Source organism: Erithacus rubecula (assembly GCF_903797595.1).
Source record: "Erithacus rubecula genome assembly, chromosome: 5".
Classification (NCBI taxonomy): Eukaryota; Metazoa; Chordata; class Aves; order Passeriformes; family Muscicapidae; genus Erithacus; species Erithacus rubecula.
Window position 1 is genome coordinate 52,347,372 of NC_136687.1, and position 18,136 is coordinate 52,365,507.

At 39.7% G+C, this 18,136-nt stretch overlaps 1 protein-coding gene and 1 long non-coding RNA gene across 3 annotated transcripts in view; one reads left to right on the forward strand and one right to left on the reverse strand.

The window, feature by feature from the left end:
* The window catches only part of TECRL (trans-2,3-enoyl-CoA reductase like), a 57,127-nt gene extending 39,969 nt beyond the window's left edge, over positions 1-17,158 (forward strand). For both annotated transcript variants that reach the window (XM_079306281.1, XM_079306282.1), the window contains exons 5-12: positions 5,783-5,898; positions 7,877-7,982; positions 9,065-9,137; positions 10,878-10,921; positions 14,464-14,521; positions 15,407-15,495; positions 15,816-15,861; positions 16,937-17,158. In XM_079306281.1, the coding sequence (XP_079162407.1) occupies positions 5,783-5,898; positions 7,877-7,982; positions 9,065-9,137; positions 10,878-10,921; positions 14,464-14,521; positions 15,407-15,495; positions 15,816-15,861; positions 16,937-17,064 (660 nt within the window). In that variant the 3' untranslated portion in view covers positions 17,065-17,158. The remainder of the gene's footprint in view (positions 1-5,782; positions 5,899-7,876; positions 7,983-9,064; positions 9,138-10,877; positions 10,922-14,463; positions 14,522-15,406; positions 15,496-15,815; positions 15,862-16,936) is intronic.
* LOC306802289 lies at positions 10,865-14,218 on the reverse strand. Its single transcript, XR_013774335.1, has 2 exons — positions 11,778-14,218; positions 10,865-11,657 (listed from the first exon to the last, which is right to left on the reverse strand). It is a non-coding gene; the product is annotated as an uncharacterized lncRNA (long non-coding RNA).
* Positions 17,159-18,136: the final 978 nt, after the last annotated feature.

Here is an 18,136-nt window from a genome sequence, read left to right on the forward strand (position 1 = left end):
GGAAGAATGTTGACCATAGTAAGAAGTGGTCTGATGCCAAGATTTCAGACAGGTCAGTCCTAGGAGAAGAGACAGGAGGAGGCTGGGATTTCACCTCCCTTATTTCACAGAGCATTCAGAGTCCTGACTCAGGGATAAACAGCATCCATTGCTGTTCCTCCCCAGCTCCTGAAACTGGCCAGAGTCTGCTGCAATTTGCCTATAAAATCCTGCAGCAAACCCATCCCTGTCTTTGGTATTTGCAGTAAATACTGAGCAGCGGTCTGAAATATTCATAGACACTGAGTTACTGCAAAATCTGCCCAAACAAGGGAAGTTTCAACTGCTCCTGCATTCACAATTTAGGTTTTGTAGACTGGATTAGCCAGTTCCCTGGAAACTGGAACAAAAAGTAATTGAATATTCAAGCAGCCCTTAAGAACTGCATTATCTAATGCAAAATTGTTGCTGTGGATTTTTGCAAACATGAAAATACAGAACTTTTACAAAGGTGAAGATTTAAGGGAGGTGCTAAAACTATGCCATTATCATCCCCAGGTAACTGTATGGCCTTAAATGAGGTAACAAAGCATATGAAGTAGAAATTAGACTAGAAATTAATAATGTTTCTTCATTAGCTCAAGAGTACTTAGGGCTGAGGTTGTAAAAGGAGTCTAAGGCAGTTGTATGCTAATTTTAATGTGATTTGGGGACTTGGGAGGATTTAACTGCCTGTTTCTCCTGGGTTTCTTTGAAATCCCAGCTGTGCTCTGTACACTCACACAGAGCAATGTCTGCCTGTGTGATAGCAGGAGATCCTCCTCTTTGTGCAGCATGTGCTGTGCCAGTCTGACCTTGGCTCAGACCTGCAACTACTGTCTTTGTCTCACATTGATCAGAGAAACTAAGCCCTGTCCATTAGATAATTTATATACTGCAGCTGCTTTCCCATCAGAGTTACCCAGGACATGCTGGAGCTGTTTTGTATCTCTTGCTGTGCTGAGGACTACAGACAATGACACAGTGGTTGTTCTGGCTGCAGGTATTCCCCTCATCCCATGCTCTCTGCTTCCACCCAGACATCACATGGGCAGTGGAAGAGAAAACATCACAAGCAGCACCAGTGGCTGGGAAACTGGCCCTACATGGCATGGAAAGAGCTGCAGGAAGGGATCAGTGTGGAACAGGCTGTGTGGCCTTTCCTCAGCTCTGCTGCTTGTCATGAATGAGATAATGTGAGACTATGCCAAAAGGCAACAAGATAGGGTGTGATATCACAGAAAGGGCAGGTCATAAACATTACAGAAAGGAATTAGCTGATGCCCTTATGGGAAGATACTAATATGTGGGCTGTTCATTAATAAAGATTTGCCTGGACTTTTTTTTCAGAGTCCCTCCACTCCACTGCCTGTGTTTACAACTTCATTTTGTCCTGTTTTGCCTTTACCCAACCAGGACACATGGTACTGTAACTCACATCAAAATCCTTTCCACTCTTTTTAGCAGACATGTTGGGACAGTGTCAGATCCCTACCAGTCAGAAAATCTTTCCAGTAAGTTTAAAGAGCTCCTTCCACATCTGCTGCATTCATACCTCCCTAAGCATACCCTCTGCCTCACAAGGTCTGGGATTTGAATTCCTGGCTGTTACTCTGTTCAGCAAGGTGTTCCTGGCACCCTGAGCTAATAAGAGATAAAAGAAGGAGATACAATCTAGTTTATGCAAGATGAGATGCTTTGCTGATTTGCTGTTTAGCACTCCTGTACTATTTTATATTTTGTTCCATCATCTCTTGGATAATGGAAATTCCTATTTAGCTCGCTTTTGACTGGTTTAGGAGCTCAGTTTTCATGTTTAAGTAGCAGATATTACCAGTTTAGGGGTTACTCAGTCAGATCTCTGAGGACTGAGATGCTCAGGAAGCTTGGTTTTAGAACCCTGTATGAAGACCATGCTGGGGAGAGTTTTGATTTCAGAATAGCTTCATTAAAGAGCAATTTTACTGAGAATAAGAGGTCTACAGAGAATATAATGTCAGACATTGGAGAGGAGAGAAGTAAAGTAAGAGAACTGGACACTGTCCAAGATATGAAGAAGTGTGTACAGATGTGGGAATAAAGGGCAATCTCCTGTTTTCCCTCTTCAGGGAGTTAATGATGAGCTCAACAGTTAAAGCCTATTTAGCTGTGCTCATTGTTATAGAGACACACTCCTCCCCCATGAAAAGATATTTGTGTTTATTATGGATCACCATATTTGGTTGCAGCCAATAAATCAAAATAATCTAAATTAAGATCACAAGATGGTAAAGAAAAAATAATTTTCTTCTAAATATTAGGGTTTGGTGGTTTTGTTTGTTTGCTTTCTTTTTTCTTTTTACATTTTGACAGGATAAATGTGCTCTACATTTTAAATGATCACTTCTTTTTTATAAAATGATATTTCTTTTTTTCAGAAACCGCAACCTACAATGTTATTACTTGCAGGCCTTTGCTTAAAGTGTGATTACTATTTTTGCAGAATATGTCAGCAGATATTTCTAATTTTGAGCACCTATAAAAATGATGGGTTGAACTCATCCTTGACATAGCTAATAACTCCCCAAGCCTAGCAATTAATCAGCTATAGGATGAGTATGAAGATACTAGTTAGGCTTAGTTGCATATAATCATTGAGAATCAATGAAAAAAAGAAAAAAAGTAAAAAGAATGGTGCTTGCCCTTGATTGTCAGTGGGTAGAACCAATAATTGTAATGTTGTGTTAATTTAAGACTATTTTACCTTTCACCTGCTTGAACTCATGGGAATTTTTAGCAGTTTCTCTGCCTGCCTTTCTGGAACTCATTTTTCATTTAAGACAAATTTAAAATCAGGGGGCCAGAGAATGAGAGCAGTGGTCACAGCATGGGAGATGCAACAGCAGAGTCTGAAACTTACCTAAAATAAAGTAAACTACAACAAAAACTACTACAGCAAATTGAGCCTCATCCTCTAAAACAGAATATTACTGATCTGAACTGTGGGACTCTGTTATGACAAAGGCACATACAGCCTTGCCTGCCAGGACTGACAGTTTAATTGCAGTTTAATCTCATGGCTGACCCTGCACCACCTGCCTGCACATGAGAGATGTGACTGACACACTGACAGGACTGAACCCTGTCCCACAAAGTCACTGGAGCACAGAATCAGGTTGGAAGAGATCTCCAAAATCATCGAGTCCAGCCCATGCCCCAACACCTCAACTAGACCATGGCACCCAGTGCCACATCCAGGCTTTTTGTAAACACACCCAGGGATGGTGATTCCACCACCTCCCCAGGCAGACAATTCCAGTACTTTATTGTTTTTTAAATGAAAAACTATTTCCTAGTATCCAACCTGTATCTCACCTGGCACAGCTTGAGACTGTGTCCTCTGGTTCTGCCAGTGATGCCTGGAGGAAGAGACCAACCCCACCTTCCTACAGGCACCTTTCAGGGAGCTGTAAGGAGTGATAAGGTCACCCCTGAGTCTCCTTTTCTCCAGGCTGAGCAACCCCAGCTCCCTCAGCCATTCCTCACAGGATTTGTGTTCCAGCTCCTCTCCAGCCTTGTTCCCTCCTCTGGATGTGCTCAAGCATCTCAACATCCTTCCCAAACTGAGGGGACAGAACTGGAGACAGCACTCAAGGCGTGGTCTCATCAGTGCTGAGTACAGGGGACAAATGACCTCCCTGGTCCAGCTGGCCACAATATTCCTGATCCAGACCAGGATGCCCTTGGCCTTCGTGGTCACCAGAGCACACCCTGAGCATCCTGATGCTGCTCAGCTCCACAAACCTCAGCTCAAGAGCTATTACCAGTGCTCTCAACTGCTTCTCTGAATTGCACTCATGCATCACCTCTTCCTACAACCCCATCACAAGGATTCAGTTATCTTGTGTCTGCAGCTTTGGCTGTTAAAGACAGGCTGGATTTTTTACTAAACCTTGAAACTCTCCTTCTCCTTTCTGCAATCAGTCGGGGGGTAAGGGAGAAAAACTTGGTGCAGTGACAAATAAGCACAACTTGGTGCTAGGTCCTGCCAAACTCTTCCTGGCAGCTTTGTAGTGTGCTTGTGCCAAACAGATGTTGAAAGCTGGCAGTGATGGGTGCAGCTCATGGCTGAGAGAAAAAGCTACACTGCAGAAAGCAGCTCATTCCAGGCTCTTCCCCTAACCTGCCCAGACCACACTACCTGTGCCTCTGTCCCCTACACCACCACAGTCTAGATTTGGTGTGTTAGATTTAAATATCAGTGTTTGCAGAGTGCCAAACACAGTGGGCTCACATTTTGGAATAGACCCATAAAACTGCTATTATTAAAATTCTAATAAGCCCTTGGCTGTGAGGTATTCTGCAATGAGTGCTCTTGGACTCCTAGATTAAATATTTTTACAAACACACAAGCATACACACACACCTGCTCTTGGGATCATGCAGAGTCTAAATGGAGCTCTGGAGCCATGATGTTACTTGCAACAAAAGGGAATTTGGTGTTCCTCTGGTAGAGAACACTTAAGTCTCTTGTTACTTTTGGAGACTGTCCTGCTATGAAAGGATAACATTTCAAAAGGTTTCCCCCTGTAAGAGAGGAAAAGGGAACCTAATTGCCAGATATTTCTGCAGGAGAACCTTTCAATGTTCTTCTGAAGACTGATTAGAAGAACAGCCTTCTGGGCAGCCAAATACTACTTTTGAGAAATGTGGTCTAAAATCAGTATTGCTTCCTTAAGCCACAGGTGTTTATTCATTACAATTCTACAGCAGTGCCAATAGACACCATAAAGCCAAATATCTCATCAGTTATAAATCTTTCTCCCTGAAGCAATGACAGGCACTTGAGTTACAATTTGCCAGTCCTTGTAAACATGTAGGACTACACCACTTCCATTTTATTCTGGGATTCAGTCCAGTGGGGACAGGTGATCAAATCTAGATCTCTCATCACTCTAATGTAATTTTACTTCTTCCATCTGTATGTGGCTTAAGAATGTTCCCCAACAAAAAAGCAGTGCAGGCTGTGCCAAACTAAAGTTAGACATTAAAACTGAGAGCAGCTTGTGTCATCTCTGCGACTCTGCCTTCTCTCCCAGCCCCTCCTCTCAGCCTAGCAGGGGTGACAATGGTGAGATGAAGTTATTTCTTCTTTGTTTTTGTCACAGTGAGCTAATTTGTCTGCCCACCACAGGCTGTTTCTGCTGGTGCCTGCACAGGGAGCAGAATCACACAGTCACCAAAAAAGCGACTCAAAGCACCAGGCAGGCTGGTCCTGCTCTTCCATCCTCCACCAAATTTCAAGCAATGATAGCCTCTCTTCCAGATGACTCTGCTAGCAACCAGGATTCAAAGCTGTGTTTCTGTCATGCCTGGTTGGCTTTTAACTGATGTACCACTGAATTGCAAAAAACACTGGCAGAAAGCAAGCTACCTTCAGTTTCTTGGCCTTGATTTTCAGTATTATTTAGATTCCAAATAGGCACCCCATGGCACAGCCAAAAATATAAAGAGGAGATAACTGTGATTTTGGCCACCTTCTATGAAGCATTCCTGACTGGATTAATGTTCTGCACAGAAACCTATCTCTCATTTCCTAGATGGATTTTACTCCTCTGCTAAAGAGACTACAGAAGAATCCCCTGTGTGTCATTTAAGTCCTGAAAATGAAGCCAGAAGTAATTTGAAGGATGAATAGGGGTTATGGATAGAGGTATTCTTCTTCTAACATCTTTCCTGATACAATTTTCTACTCTGCCACAGCTATTTTATTTTTCATTTCTAGTTTTTTCTAACAGAATACACCGGGCCTCTTCTCATATATTTGCTCTTTTACATTCGCCTCTCGACCATTTATGATCAAGTGGAAAGCAGGAAGAACTTCCGCCACCCAGTGGTTCAGTAAGTGACACTTGTGTCAATTATTTCCCTGGATCATGAGAAACCAAGGGATGGAGATTGCATTTCCAGAGCTGAGGGTGTTACAGGGGGTCTGAGGCTGCCTGCCTGGTGTCAGATTCATTTTTGTCATGTTTGTCATTTTAGCAGCTCTCCTAAGCTTGACCAAAAATGGGATCTCAGCAATGGTCACTGCACCTGGTCACCAGGAGATGCAGTGTTTTTCCCAAATACTTTGACAACAACTCAGAAATTAAAATAATACAGTGGTAGCACCCAAAATCATACTAGACAGAGAAGACAAGACTTTAGGTGCCCCACTCCCAGTTTCCTTATTACACATTCCTGCTCTTGAAATGAGCAGCATCAGCATCAGAAAATAACTACCCTCACACCAGCTCTTGCCTAGGCACAAGAAGGAGGAAATTCAACAGCTGTGCATGTCATGAGTCAGGTCAATAAACTCAGAAGAAGCATCTCCACAGGATGGTGATAGAATGCACCAGGCAGACTGGGAACTTTCACACTCAAAGGGACTTCCCTTTCTGGGTGATTAGTTTCTGGCAGGAGGGTGAGAAGTGATCAAGGAAAGCCTGTCACCTGCACAAGCTGACCACATATAGGGGGACACACAGGGACCTAGGGGGTTCAAGGACACCTTTCTCACACACTTCCACTCTGGGATTGCAGAATCAGAGGAACAGGTACACAGCAGAGAAATACAGTGAGTAATAACACCATTTACAGATGGAGGAACAGACACTTGGAGAGACACTAAGAGAGTTAGTGGAGCTGGGAATGAGAACACAGAATAATTGAACTCAAATTCAGAGCTGCAAGATGCTTGTCTTCCTTCTCTTGTGCATGTGGTTAAAAGGAAAGAGATTCTGGCAGCACAGAAGGACCTGCAATGGCTTTACCTTCTTTTGTGTGGGCAAGGGTTGTGCAGAATCCTGCCAGTGACCACTCCTTAATGGGTTCATCTGAGGTCTCCATCCTAAGTCAAATTAATTTTAAAATTTCCAGCAAAGCTGGAAGTTTGCTTCAGGCTTTGGATAAGTTGTTAATTGTTCGAAATTCTCTTAGCTCAACTCTCTCTGGTTTAATTACTTTGAAATTGTTTAATCTTTGACTTTAACTACTGTACACGATGCATAATAAAATTATTTGAGATTTCACATGCTGAAAACCACTTTTCATTTATGTCTTATAATTGGTTTTCAGCAAGATGGGCTATGGTAGTTCGGTAAATGTAACCAAGATAAAATGCCATCAGGAATCGCTGCTGACATTTGTTTCTGAAACTCAATCACTGTGAGCTGCAGCTCATTCTCAGCAGCAAATCAGCAATGCCTGTTATTGTTTCATAATCTTCCTCAAAAGAGAATCAATATTATAATTTCTACCACAATTGCCTCACTTCTTTATAACAGGCAACAAAAAAGCCATCAGAATGGATTAACTTAGCAACAAAATCTCATTTTGCATCCACAAGGAAATGAAACACAAGCTACCTCCATGCAGCTACTAGAGCTGGCAAAGGACAAGGAAACCATTCAGAAGATATTCAGAATGTTTTTAAATGTCAGACACATCCTACAGGAGCATTAAGGTGGCCTTAAAACATGGGAGACATCTTTTGGAAGAGCATGTCAGACGCCTGGCTGTATACACAGCTGTCCTGTCTGAATGTCTTGTCAGGACTATGCATCACATGCAGAGCTCTTTTTATTTCAAGGCTAGAAAAAATAGGTTGCTTCCCTGCAAAATGCAAGCAACTTTGTATAACACTGAAAATTATTCCATTAATCTTTGGTAGCAGATGCTTCAATTAAGACAATATCTTAAATCCCACAATTTTAATGCAACTGCGGTTTTGGAATTTCAGTTATTATTCCTTTCATGACATTAACTGTGAAGTAATAAAAACAATCCTTCACTTACCTTAATTTAATTTTATTTTATTTTTTTTCTCTTGCAGCTTGGCCTGCTTCTGTCACTGTTTACACTACATCAGACATCTTCTGGAGACATTATTTGTTCACAAGTTTTCGGAAGGGCACACTCCTCTGAAAAATATGATAAAGGTGACAATATGTTTATCATCTTGTGTAGGAGAGAATATCCTCATATCAAAGCAGTCCTTGGAAGAAGATAGGGAAATAAAAATTAATTTATTGTGTAGCTCCAGGAATTATGTTTAGTGAAAACACAGATAACAGGAAGGATTTCAGGACCATGTCCCCAAGGACATAAATTGAAATCAATGTCCATTTTAGCTCCTGCATGTGAATGTCCACTTTGACTCATTCACCCAAGGGGCTGACTGTCATGTCCAGGATATTTTTCAGGCTGAATGCTATTTTATGGTGATAGTTGCTGCTGCAACACCCAGCAGTGTTGACAGAAATCATACACTGCTTCCTTGGTGCGATATAAATACAGAGCAGGAGACAGGCCTTGTGCTAGGAAGTGAAAATCAAATTACAAGTAGGAAAAAAATTTCTCCTTCTATAGATGGAGGCCTCAGGCAGGAAGATAGAGAGATGGCCAGGTCTTCACTCTTCCAAAGCCTCCTGAATTTCAACTGTGTGTCATTACTCACAGCCCTTCTTTTCTTTTATTTCACATGCTCTATCTTGGCTGCTTTGTATCACCCTTCCATCCCAATCAGTGTGATGTAAAGACCCTCCCTTTAAACATTCAAGATTTTGGTGAAGGAGATTAACACATGGCTACAATACAGGGCTTCACTTTTACTCTTTCTTGTTTTGTCTGGTGTAGCCTTCTGTTTGTCTTGCTGTATCTTGCTTGGAAATGCTGAATTTCAGTTCAGCTGTGTTAACCAGCCCTAGACTTTTAATAGCTCATAGAAATGTGATTTTCAGCAGTAAAATCAAAAAAGGAGAAAAGAATTCCTACTACAGGAGTAAAACACATTCAACAAAATTTAAAAAAATTTATACTGTGTCTCCATTTTTTTTTTTTTTTTACTGGCTTCATAACATTTTAGAAAGATCTATATTCTAAGGCTCACTAACAGCTTCAAAGCCTTTCAGTGGTCACCTGAGTTTTTCACTTGGCAGAATTCATGCTTATAAAGTCACAGTTTGCACTTCCTTACTGCCCTTTCAAAAAAAAAAAAAAAAAAATTATCTGTCTGTTGCAGGGCTGTGCCTTTTACTGGGGATTCACATCCTGGATTGCATACTACATCAACCACCCACGGTACACGCCTCCAAGTAGGTATGGGCAGGACACAGAACTGACACACTCACTGTGAAAAAGTCTTTGCTGTGCAACCTGAAGTCCTCCAAAAGCAAGAAATGGGTCTTACATTAAATCATATGACTGATCTAGCCAGAAATTAGGCTTTGCTCCCTGTCAGGAGGAAGATTGTTGTGTTGGAAGCAGCTCTGATTTGTGCCACTGAATTTTCGTGCCTGTTCAGCAATGGTCACTCGTTGTCCAGTTTATAAATTGGAAATTTTGTATGAGTAGAGTGTTTTACAAAGGTCAATATATTTTACTCATATTCACAACATTGATATTAAAGAATGCAAGTGAGAATTAGAGCTGGTTGCATTTTCTTGGAGGAGATATTTATTTGCTGAAGATACATGCTTTTAATGAAATTTAAGGTCATTCCTCCCTTCCCTCCCCTCCCCTCAAGAAACCAGTAAAAATCCATCACATATGCTGAAAACAAAAAGGGGTTTTTTTAATTTTCAGATTTCATGCATAATTTTGTTTCCTCTCATTATATTTTATTGTTGCATTGCTGTTTCTTCATGATTTTTTTTTCTGTTTGCTCTCTGAACTTTTGCTTCTTTTGAGAATAATTGGAACCGGCTTTTTCTGCTGCTTTACTTTTCTTGTTACACCTTAGTTTTTATTTTCCTCTGTATCTCAGATTTATATCTGTGAACTTTGGGGAAAAAGCTTTTACCTTGCCATTTTTATTTACACTCTGTTAAATTGCTAAGTTTTCTCAATCAAAAATTTCTCCTGCATGACACTTGCTTTCCTTTTAAACTAGCACAATAGTTATATTTCACAATTATGTGATTCATTGAATGACAGTTGTATTTGGTGTGGCTTTAACAACAATGCTGCAAACAATGCAGAAACCTCCCTAGACAGAGTTTTTAGCAGTCTGGGCTATCAAATCAATAAGTCCAGCTTCTTTACAGGGGAAACTCTGTTCAAGACACAAAAGAGGAAGTTTCTAGGAGAAATTTTTCTAATTGTTTGCCACTGCCTTTAAGAGGAGTCCCATGCCAGCCAGGAAAAAGGAATTCTTAAAAAGTAAAGTCTTGATGAGACAGGGTCAAAGCAATTGAGGTATGTACACATGGTTTGTGTCCCTCAGCTGTGACCAAGCTTTGCTTAGGAGCTGTAAACCTTTGGACGTGAACTTGGTAGAGCCCCACACTGGTCTGGGGACAATTGCAATAAGGAGAGGGCATCCAGATGGCAGGTACAGTTTACAAGTGCTAAATGTATTTCTTGCATGACTGTGAAGCAGGCAGTGGCTGCATAGTAAAGCCTCACTAGTGCCTTACTGCTAAAGTAACAAAAAGGGAAATGGATAGGTCATGTATAGGGTTTTCTGCTTGTGGAAGTAGAAGAGTCTGTGATTCTCAGCTTGATTTTGACACTGACCTTCACTCCACTCCTCTCCTTGCCTTTTCAAGGGATTCACCACCTGCAGCTGCTTTGGCAAAGCACTTGGATATATGAAGCTGGCAAATACTAAAAACAGTTGGGAACTGCCTTGAGATCAGTGGTGTAAAAACTGGCATTTCTAGAGTGCTGCTACTGTTTGTATTGTCTTCATATTGTGTGTGATAATATCCAATCTTTCTGCAGAGCCTGTCAGGAAAGAAGCATTTCTGCTCCTCAGCACTAGATTAATTTCACCCATAGCAAACCATGTGCATACCGTAAAATGCAATTCATAATTTCATTCTGTTTTCTAGCATTTGGCCACAAACAAGTTTCTTATGCTGCTCTTGCTTTTCTGGTATGTACAAAATGAAGTTTTATTTATGATTACGGAATAGGATTAACTCACAATTTAGTAAAATGCAGCAATGCTTCTGTGCTTTTGTGTGTATACATATATATAAGTCCATGTCCACAGCTTTGTGTACTTTAACTGGATTTAGTACTAATCTATTAAGGTTTCTCAGTCAGGAAGTGTCCTACTAATATTTGCATACACAGAGTTTAAACTGAAGTACTGTATTTGAGAGCTGTGAGAACATCATCAGCACTATTACTACTGGCAATTGTGTTAGAGCAGTAATTTTTATACAGACCAAAGTTTGTAATTTTTAAAACACTGATGTAATTACATGCTAAGCAGACTTTACAATAGTTCAGTGTATCCTGAATTACTTGTATCAACAGCTAATAAAAAAGATATAAATAAACCCTGACAAAATGGGATAAACCAAGGTAAAGTGCAGCTGATGCAGGATGGCTGAGACTACCCAACCTGCTGTTTGAACATAATTGTATAGTGAGACAGAGGCTTGGTAAGAAGTTCTCACATGGAAATGTATATCCTCTCTGTCCTCTGGAACTGCTGGGCCAGTAGCCAAAACATCCCCTTTGAAAATCAGATACAGATCAGTTTCCAGAAATTACAGGGTGATGGGACAGTAACATGTCTAGGTTCCTGGAGGCAAACACTATTCAGAAAAAACATTCAAAAACTAGTTAGCAATATTTAAATGGTTTTGTAAATCGGGACCCTTAAAGGTCACAGTTTTGGCAGTTTGTCTCTGGGTCTGTCCATGCTGTTCTCAGCTTTTCTTTCTCTAATAAGGTATAGCAAAGACAAGAAAAATACTTCTATGAAGAAGTCTTCACACTCCCTGAGGCTCTAGAAACAAAAGCAATAACCCAGTACTGCAGAGACAGGAGGTTCTGGCCAGAAGTTTGCTCAGAACCTTGGTGTGTGCACCTTCCCCAGGCTCAGGGGGTGTTTCAAGCAAACTGCTTTTCTGAATATTCAGTGCTACCAGCAAAATTATTTCTCATCAAAGTCTCTTCTTAGAGAAAACCTCCTTTTCCTTTGAAACATCTTTCCCTGCATCAGTGGAACGTGCCCTGCAAGGAAAATGCTGCCATCAAGCAAAGGGATGAGTCCTGTTGGGGGTATTTGCTATAAAAAAGGTCAATCCCCTTAAGATCTGCATCAGCACCTGGTCTGCACTCTGAATTCTTACAGCTCTTTTGAGAACTCCCTACCCATGGAAACTCAAGACCTTGTCCTTTCAGATCTTGTCTTGGCAGATTCCCAGACAATGAATTTAAAACATCAACATATGAAATAAAATAATTTGAAGCTGCTTTCACAGTTTTCTAAAACACATAAATAAAATATATGGAAGATTTCTTTTTTTTTTTTTTACCCTCTTTCAAGTCTTGTCTTTATTACACATCCTGATTTAACTGTATAAATCTGCAGATACTGTAAACAACAGCACTGAGTAGTATGAAGAGTTTCTGCAGACCCTCCTGAAAGATTTTCATGTTTAGAGAAATTAAGCTTTGCAGGGATGTTTTTCATATAGGGCACACTTGGAATATAAAGAGGGGAAACAGTGTGCAGGCTTCAATATTTTATAATTGTAAATAGCATCAGCTTTTTCTCTGCTGTTGTCTGCTGCCCCATATTTTATATATGATAAACTGAGGACTAGCTTAAATTTAGCAATGGTTCCCAATGTAGAACATTAACAGTCACATTTCTGAAGAGGGACATAAGAGTTAATCACAGCAGGATGCAGCTGCAGAGTCAAAGGTAAGCCAACAAATATCCCTGCAGAAATGCCCTTAGCTTGTTTTACTTAGAATTAGTAGGGGTTAATTACAGTGTGTGAATATCTCTTGCTCCACAATAGTATGGGCATCTCATTAGCTATGGTGTTTTACAAAACCACTTTTAACCACACAATATATTTCTTTAAAATAATAGCAATCAGAAAAACAAATCACGTTCCCTGCTCATAATTGGAAGTATGTAAATTAAAATTACATCTATTGCTATGGTTAGAGTTATAGCTTCTGATATGGTATTTTATAATGGAATTTCATTTTCTGGCAATTTAGTGTTTTACATCTGGTATTTATAATAGAGGATTGTCAGTTAGTTGGAATTGAAAGAATTTAAAAGGACAGCAGGAATTGAACTGTAACTACCTACCCATGCAGAATAACAGCTAACAGCTCTATTTACTAATAGACCTGATTTAAACCTTCCAAACAAATCCCACAAAAATATCTGCCAAAAAAAGGAAAATTCTTCAGCCATTCTTCTATCTACAATGTTCTTTCAGATAATAACAAATTTCAATATAAAATGAAGTTATGTATTTCATTCAATTAGCTTTAACAAAAATTTGTTATGGATGACTTTCAGAGTTGACTTAAAAGTGACAATTGAAGTTCTTTTTTATATTAATTTTGTGACTTCACACTCTTAACATCTCTTGGTTCTAACATTTCCCTTTTTATTTTAATTTCTTAAACATTTTTGACCCTTACAAAATATAAAATGGAAAATTATATAAGAAAATGCAAATTTTTAACACTGCATTTTTTCAATTTGAGAGGACAAATCAGTCTTCAAACCCAGAAATTAATAAAAATGTTCAATTCAGCCTGAGCTTGAACTGTATGCACCATATGAGTTTTCTTCACAGAGTAGAGGAAAAATGAAAACCATAAAATTACATAGTTGTGATGACAGCTCATCTTCTTCAGGAATTTAAACTGATTTTCCTACCAGTTCCCATTTTAAATACGGGTAAATATTGATTTTCATTCTTCAGCAGTTGTAGCTGATGAAGTTCTGAAAGCCTGAAGCAAATCTGAAATCAACCTGTACTACAGGCTGTAAAAGCAAATGGGGAGAAATGGTATCTCTTCCAAAAGTTTGAAATACCTAAATGTTAGAGACCAACTTTGAGAATTTGATTATGGCTGGAAACAACATAGCCAGAGAGTTCCAGAACCAGGAATAGTACTGGCTCCCTTCTTTTATCAACCCCTAATTACAACCCATTCAACCAGTCTGCCTTTTAGACACTACTGCTCTTTTAATCATCATTTTTCCCTTCCTGTTTTGCTGAACACCTTTGAAAGTGTGTGTAGGAAGAGAGGTAGGGGCATCATTTCATGACATCTTTACCAAACCAGAGCTCAGCTTTTCCCCTGCTTCTTTGCAGCTGGGATTCAATTCAGGAAAATCAAGAAGAGCACCTTGATGGATTCCTTAGAGCCAGGGAATGCCCCCGATTTCCCCAGGGCCAAACGTGCTGGGGATGGGAACCCCACTGAGCTCCATGGGGATGTGCCAGGGACTTTCACCCCAGGCTGCACCCACAGGGCTCACTGGACACCTGGGAGTGTGACAGAGACCACAGGCTGCTTTTTTGGAATATGTATTTCCTGGGTACAGGGGCTGAGTTGTAATGGGGAGGGTTCTGGTTATGCACAATTGCCACAGCCTTTTAGGCATATAACTGAAAATATGTTTTTAATGTCTTGCAGATGTGTGAAGCTGGAAATCACTTTATCAACGTAGCTTTAGCTCACCAAACCAATTCAGGTCTGTCTTTGTTTCCTGTTCCTTAACCTATCCATCTTCTGCTGCTGTACAGTAATTTATGTACCTACATCCCTTGAATAAAGAAAGATGAAGTAGTAACTGTGCCATTGGTCTAACACCTTCAAAAAAATTGTGACAAGGAAACATTAGCAACACTGTTATTGTTTCAAAACTTATAGCAAATTTATCTTAATTAGGCACAACTGCAAGTTAAATATGGATTTAAGCACTGAAGTTCTTTAAAGCATGCTGGTGACTGACATAAAAGTATTTCATTTAAAACAAGTGTCAAAAAATTCTAAACTATATTGCAGAGTTTTTAGGCACATTCATCTCAGGCAAAGATGTACATGCATATATTCAAATACACAGAGAAAGGCTCATGAATACTTACACAGGCATCAGTGTATATGTATGCTCAGGTTGGGGGTTCAGCATTTTTGTGTCATTAGAATAAACGTTATACAATATACACCAGAAAATAAAATATGTTTTCAGACACTAACAGTGTAATTTCCCCACTAGAACACCCTATTCAAGAAAATACCACAGTATGGTCAACTTCACTCACAGAAGTCAGTTTCTATTCTGGAATGTTTTCATCCTCTGTGGTTAGGAAACTGCTTATGTAATTTCTTACAAGGGGCCTAATTCAGTTTAAAAGCAGCAAAAGCCAAAACAATTGATTTAAGTTCTTTCTCACTGGGATAAATCAACTTCTGCTACCTCAAAAGACTTCACTGAAACTTTTCTAAGAGGTTGTACCCTGGGAGCTCTGGCCCAGGGGATTGCAGTTTCATAGGCAGGCTGTGATAAGGCTCAGCTCCGCTCTCCCTCTAATGAAACTGGCTCTGATTTTCCCCACATTTTTTTTCCCCCTTTCAGAAGGAAATAGAACCTGTTTTCCAAGTCCAACCTACAACCCCTTCACGTGGCTCTTCCTGCTGGTATCCTGTCCCAACTATACATATGAGGTACATGACTTTCTTCTGCTTATATGCAAGGGTAGGTGGTTACTGTTTCAGCCTTTGTCTGCAGAAAATCTGCAACACCTCCACACAGTTTCCTCTGCATATCAATCCACATCACTATCAAATGGATTTTTGTCTATATTTCCCTCCACTAGAGTCTTCCCAGTGATCTTTACCCCATCCAGCACACTGGGGGGTTCATTTCTTACTGTTTTTCCTCTCCCATTTTCAGTACAACTATCACACTTTTCCCATGTGGAGCTTGTGAAAAAATGCCATTTGTCTGTACATAAAATATACAACTGCCTTTTTCTTTGCAACAGGCTGGGTCTTGGATTAGTTTCACAGTGATGACACAAACTCTGCCAGGTAAGTTTGAAACAGAATCTAACTTTGCCAAAAAAATTTGTAGTAGATGAAACATTGCCATCAAATTTGCCATATGAGGCAAACCTCCAAGATGCTTTTAAGAGCAGTCTGCTTACTAGCATTTGTGACTCTTGCTCAGTACTTTGCTGCATCCTTAGAGACCTAAACACTTACAAAAATACAGTCCCTGGGATTGAGCTCTCCAAAACATTCACTTTTTACTGATTTTTCCTTTTAAAAATAAAAACCTATAAAACCTACTTGCAAGAAGTAGCCCCACATGGCTTACAAGTGAAAAAGAAACAAATTTCAAAAGTGGGTTAAACTGCAAGATGCAAAAATTAAATTGAAATTATGTTTGGAAAGATGAAACATTCTTGTGTTTTAGGCTCTGCTATGGAAATTATCTGAAAGTTTGGGAACAATATAGGGCTGTCCAATGGCAGGAACATCAACTCAATAATGCAATATGCAGCACACTCATCCTTTCTGTAATTGTCCCAGACAGAACTTGACTGGATGCCAAATGGATGTTTCTGATTAACCACCTCCACATTGACCAAAGGATAATGAATTTACAAAATGCAAATCCAGTAAAATTATCCCCTATTTGGTGCCTATTGGCTGGATCAGGCAACTGCTGCCTACTTACTTTAGGACTGAGCTCTCCCTCCACACAGCAGGGAGTTAGAGCAGAGCTCCCTGTCATGGTTGGCAGCCAGAGGTGGAAATAAAGGAGTGTTATAGTTCAGAAGAAAAGAAATATGGTTGAGAGAGGCCATGGGTTGAGATTTATGGATTTATGGTGAATTCAGAGGTGGTACAGGGTGAGTCTAACAAATGTGAGCATCATCTGTGAGAATTCTGAGGTGAAGGCTATGGTACATGGTATATGGTATATGGTATATGGTATATGGTATATGGTATATGGTATATCAGCAGCTTCCAGGCTGAGAGCAGCTGCAGAGTGGTCTCTGCCCACAGAAAGACTGCAAATATTTCCATAACCCTACTGCATTTACAGAAACAGGCACTGGAAGAACACACCTTTTCTTTAAATCTCTTTCCCTGCTAGTTGGCATCTTTGCTTTCCTGATGGTCATCCAGATGTCGCTGTGGGCCCAGAAGAAACACAAGCTGTATCTGAAGAGATTTTATCCAGAAGTGAGGAGAAAAGCAGCTATGATTCCCATCATCTTCTGAGACTGTCACCAGAGTTGGAGCCTAAGTACACTTCAAGAGTCAGCTCAGAGTAAATGAGACATTTCATTCAGGAACTAAGTGGATCAGAGGAAAACCTACTGGATATATTTTTCAGGAAATTAACAGTTCAAGATGAAGAGGTTTTAATTAAATGCAAAAATTTAACTCTTGAATTCTTGGTTCTTGCTAAAAGATATGATTTAATTAGATTTTCTGTAATGGAGCTAATTGAAAAGGAACAAGAAAAATGCTTATATTGAATGTTAGATATTTAGCTGGCATAAATGGGCGCAGATGCTGCTAAAATTAATGAACACAACTTGTCTGAACACATTCAGGTATGGCAATTTTAAGGCTCAGTGTTAGATCTTGAGGAGGGTCTTGGATTTTTGCATCAGAAGATATTTCACATATTTCCTTATTTTTATTTAACTGCACAGAAAAAGCACATTCTGCCTCAGCTCCTCTAAAGTGTCGCATCAAAGGATGACCACTATGCTGTGAACACTGTTCAGTCTAGTTTCACAAAGTTTTTCTTTGCTGTCTTTTTTTTTTTTTTAATCAAATCTCATAGCAAATTATTTAATACAAATTGGCTTAAATTGCTCACTGCATAGAGGACTGGCTTTCTTTTTTTTTAAGGCAGGCAGATCAGCCTCACTATCCCAGGAGGGGATTGTTTGGTGCCCTTAGGCTGGTGAAAAAAAGAATTTTATAATCATTAGAGAAAGGCTGGAGTACACAAGCAAGGCAGGCAGTTTGTCTCCTAAAGACTCTGTTATCTTTGCACCAGCTCAAGTGTTCTAACAAAGTTAATTTGCCTGGTAAATTGGGTTCACATCCCTCTTCTAATGTCTAACTTGCAACACTTATCCTATTAGCCACTGTAACTCAATTTCATCTTTGTAATGTAAATACATCACTTTCCATATTTTTTTAACTTGTAACCTGTGAAATAAAATTTTTATTCCTCTCAAAGGAAAACCCTAATCAAGGTGAATATCCAGTTCTCTAACCCAGGCTGCTAATAAAGATCTATTTTTGAAAAATTATTTTCTGTACTCTCTAATCA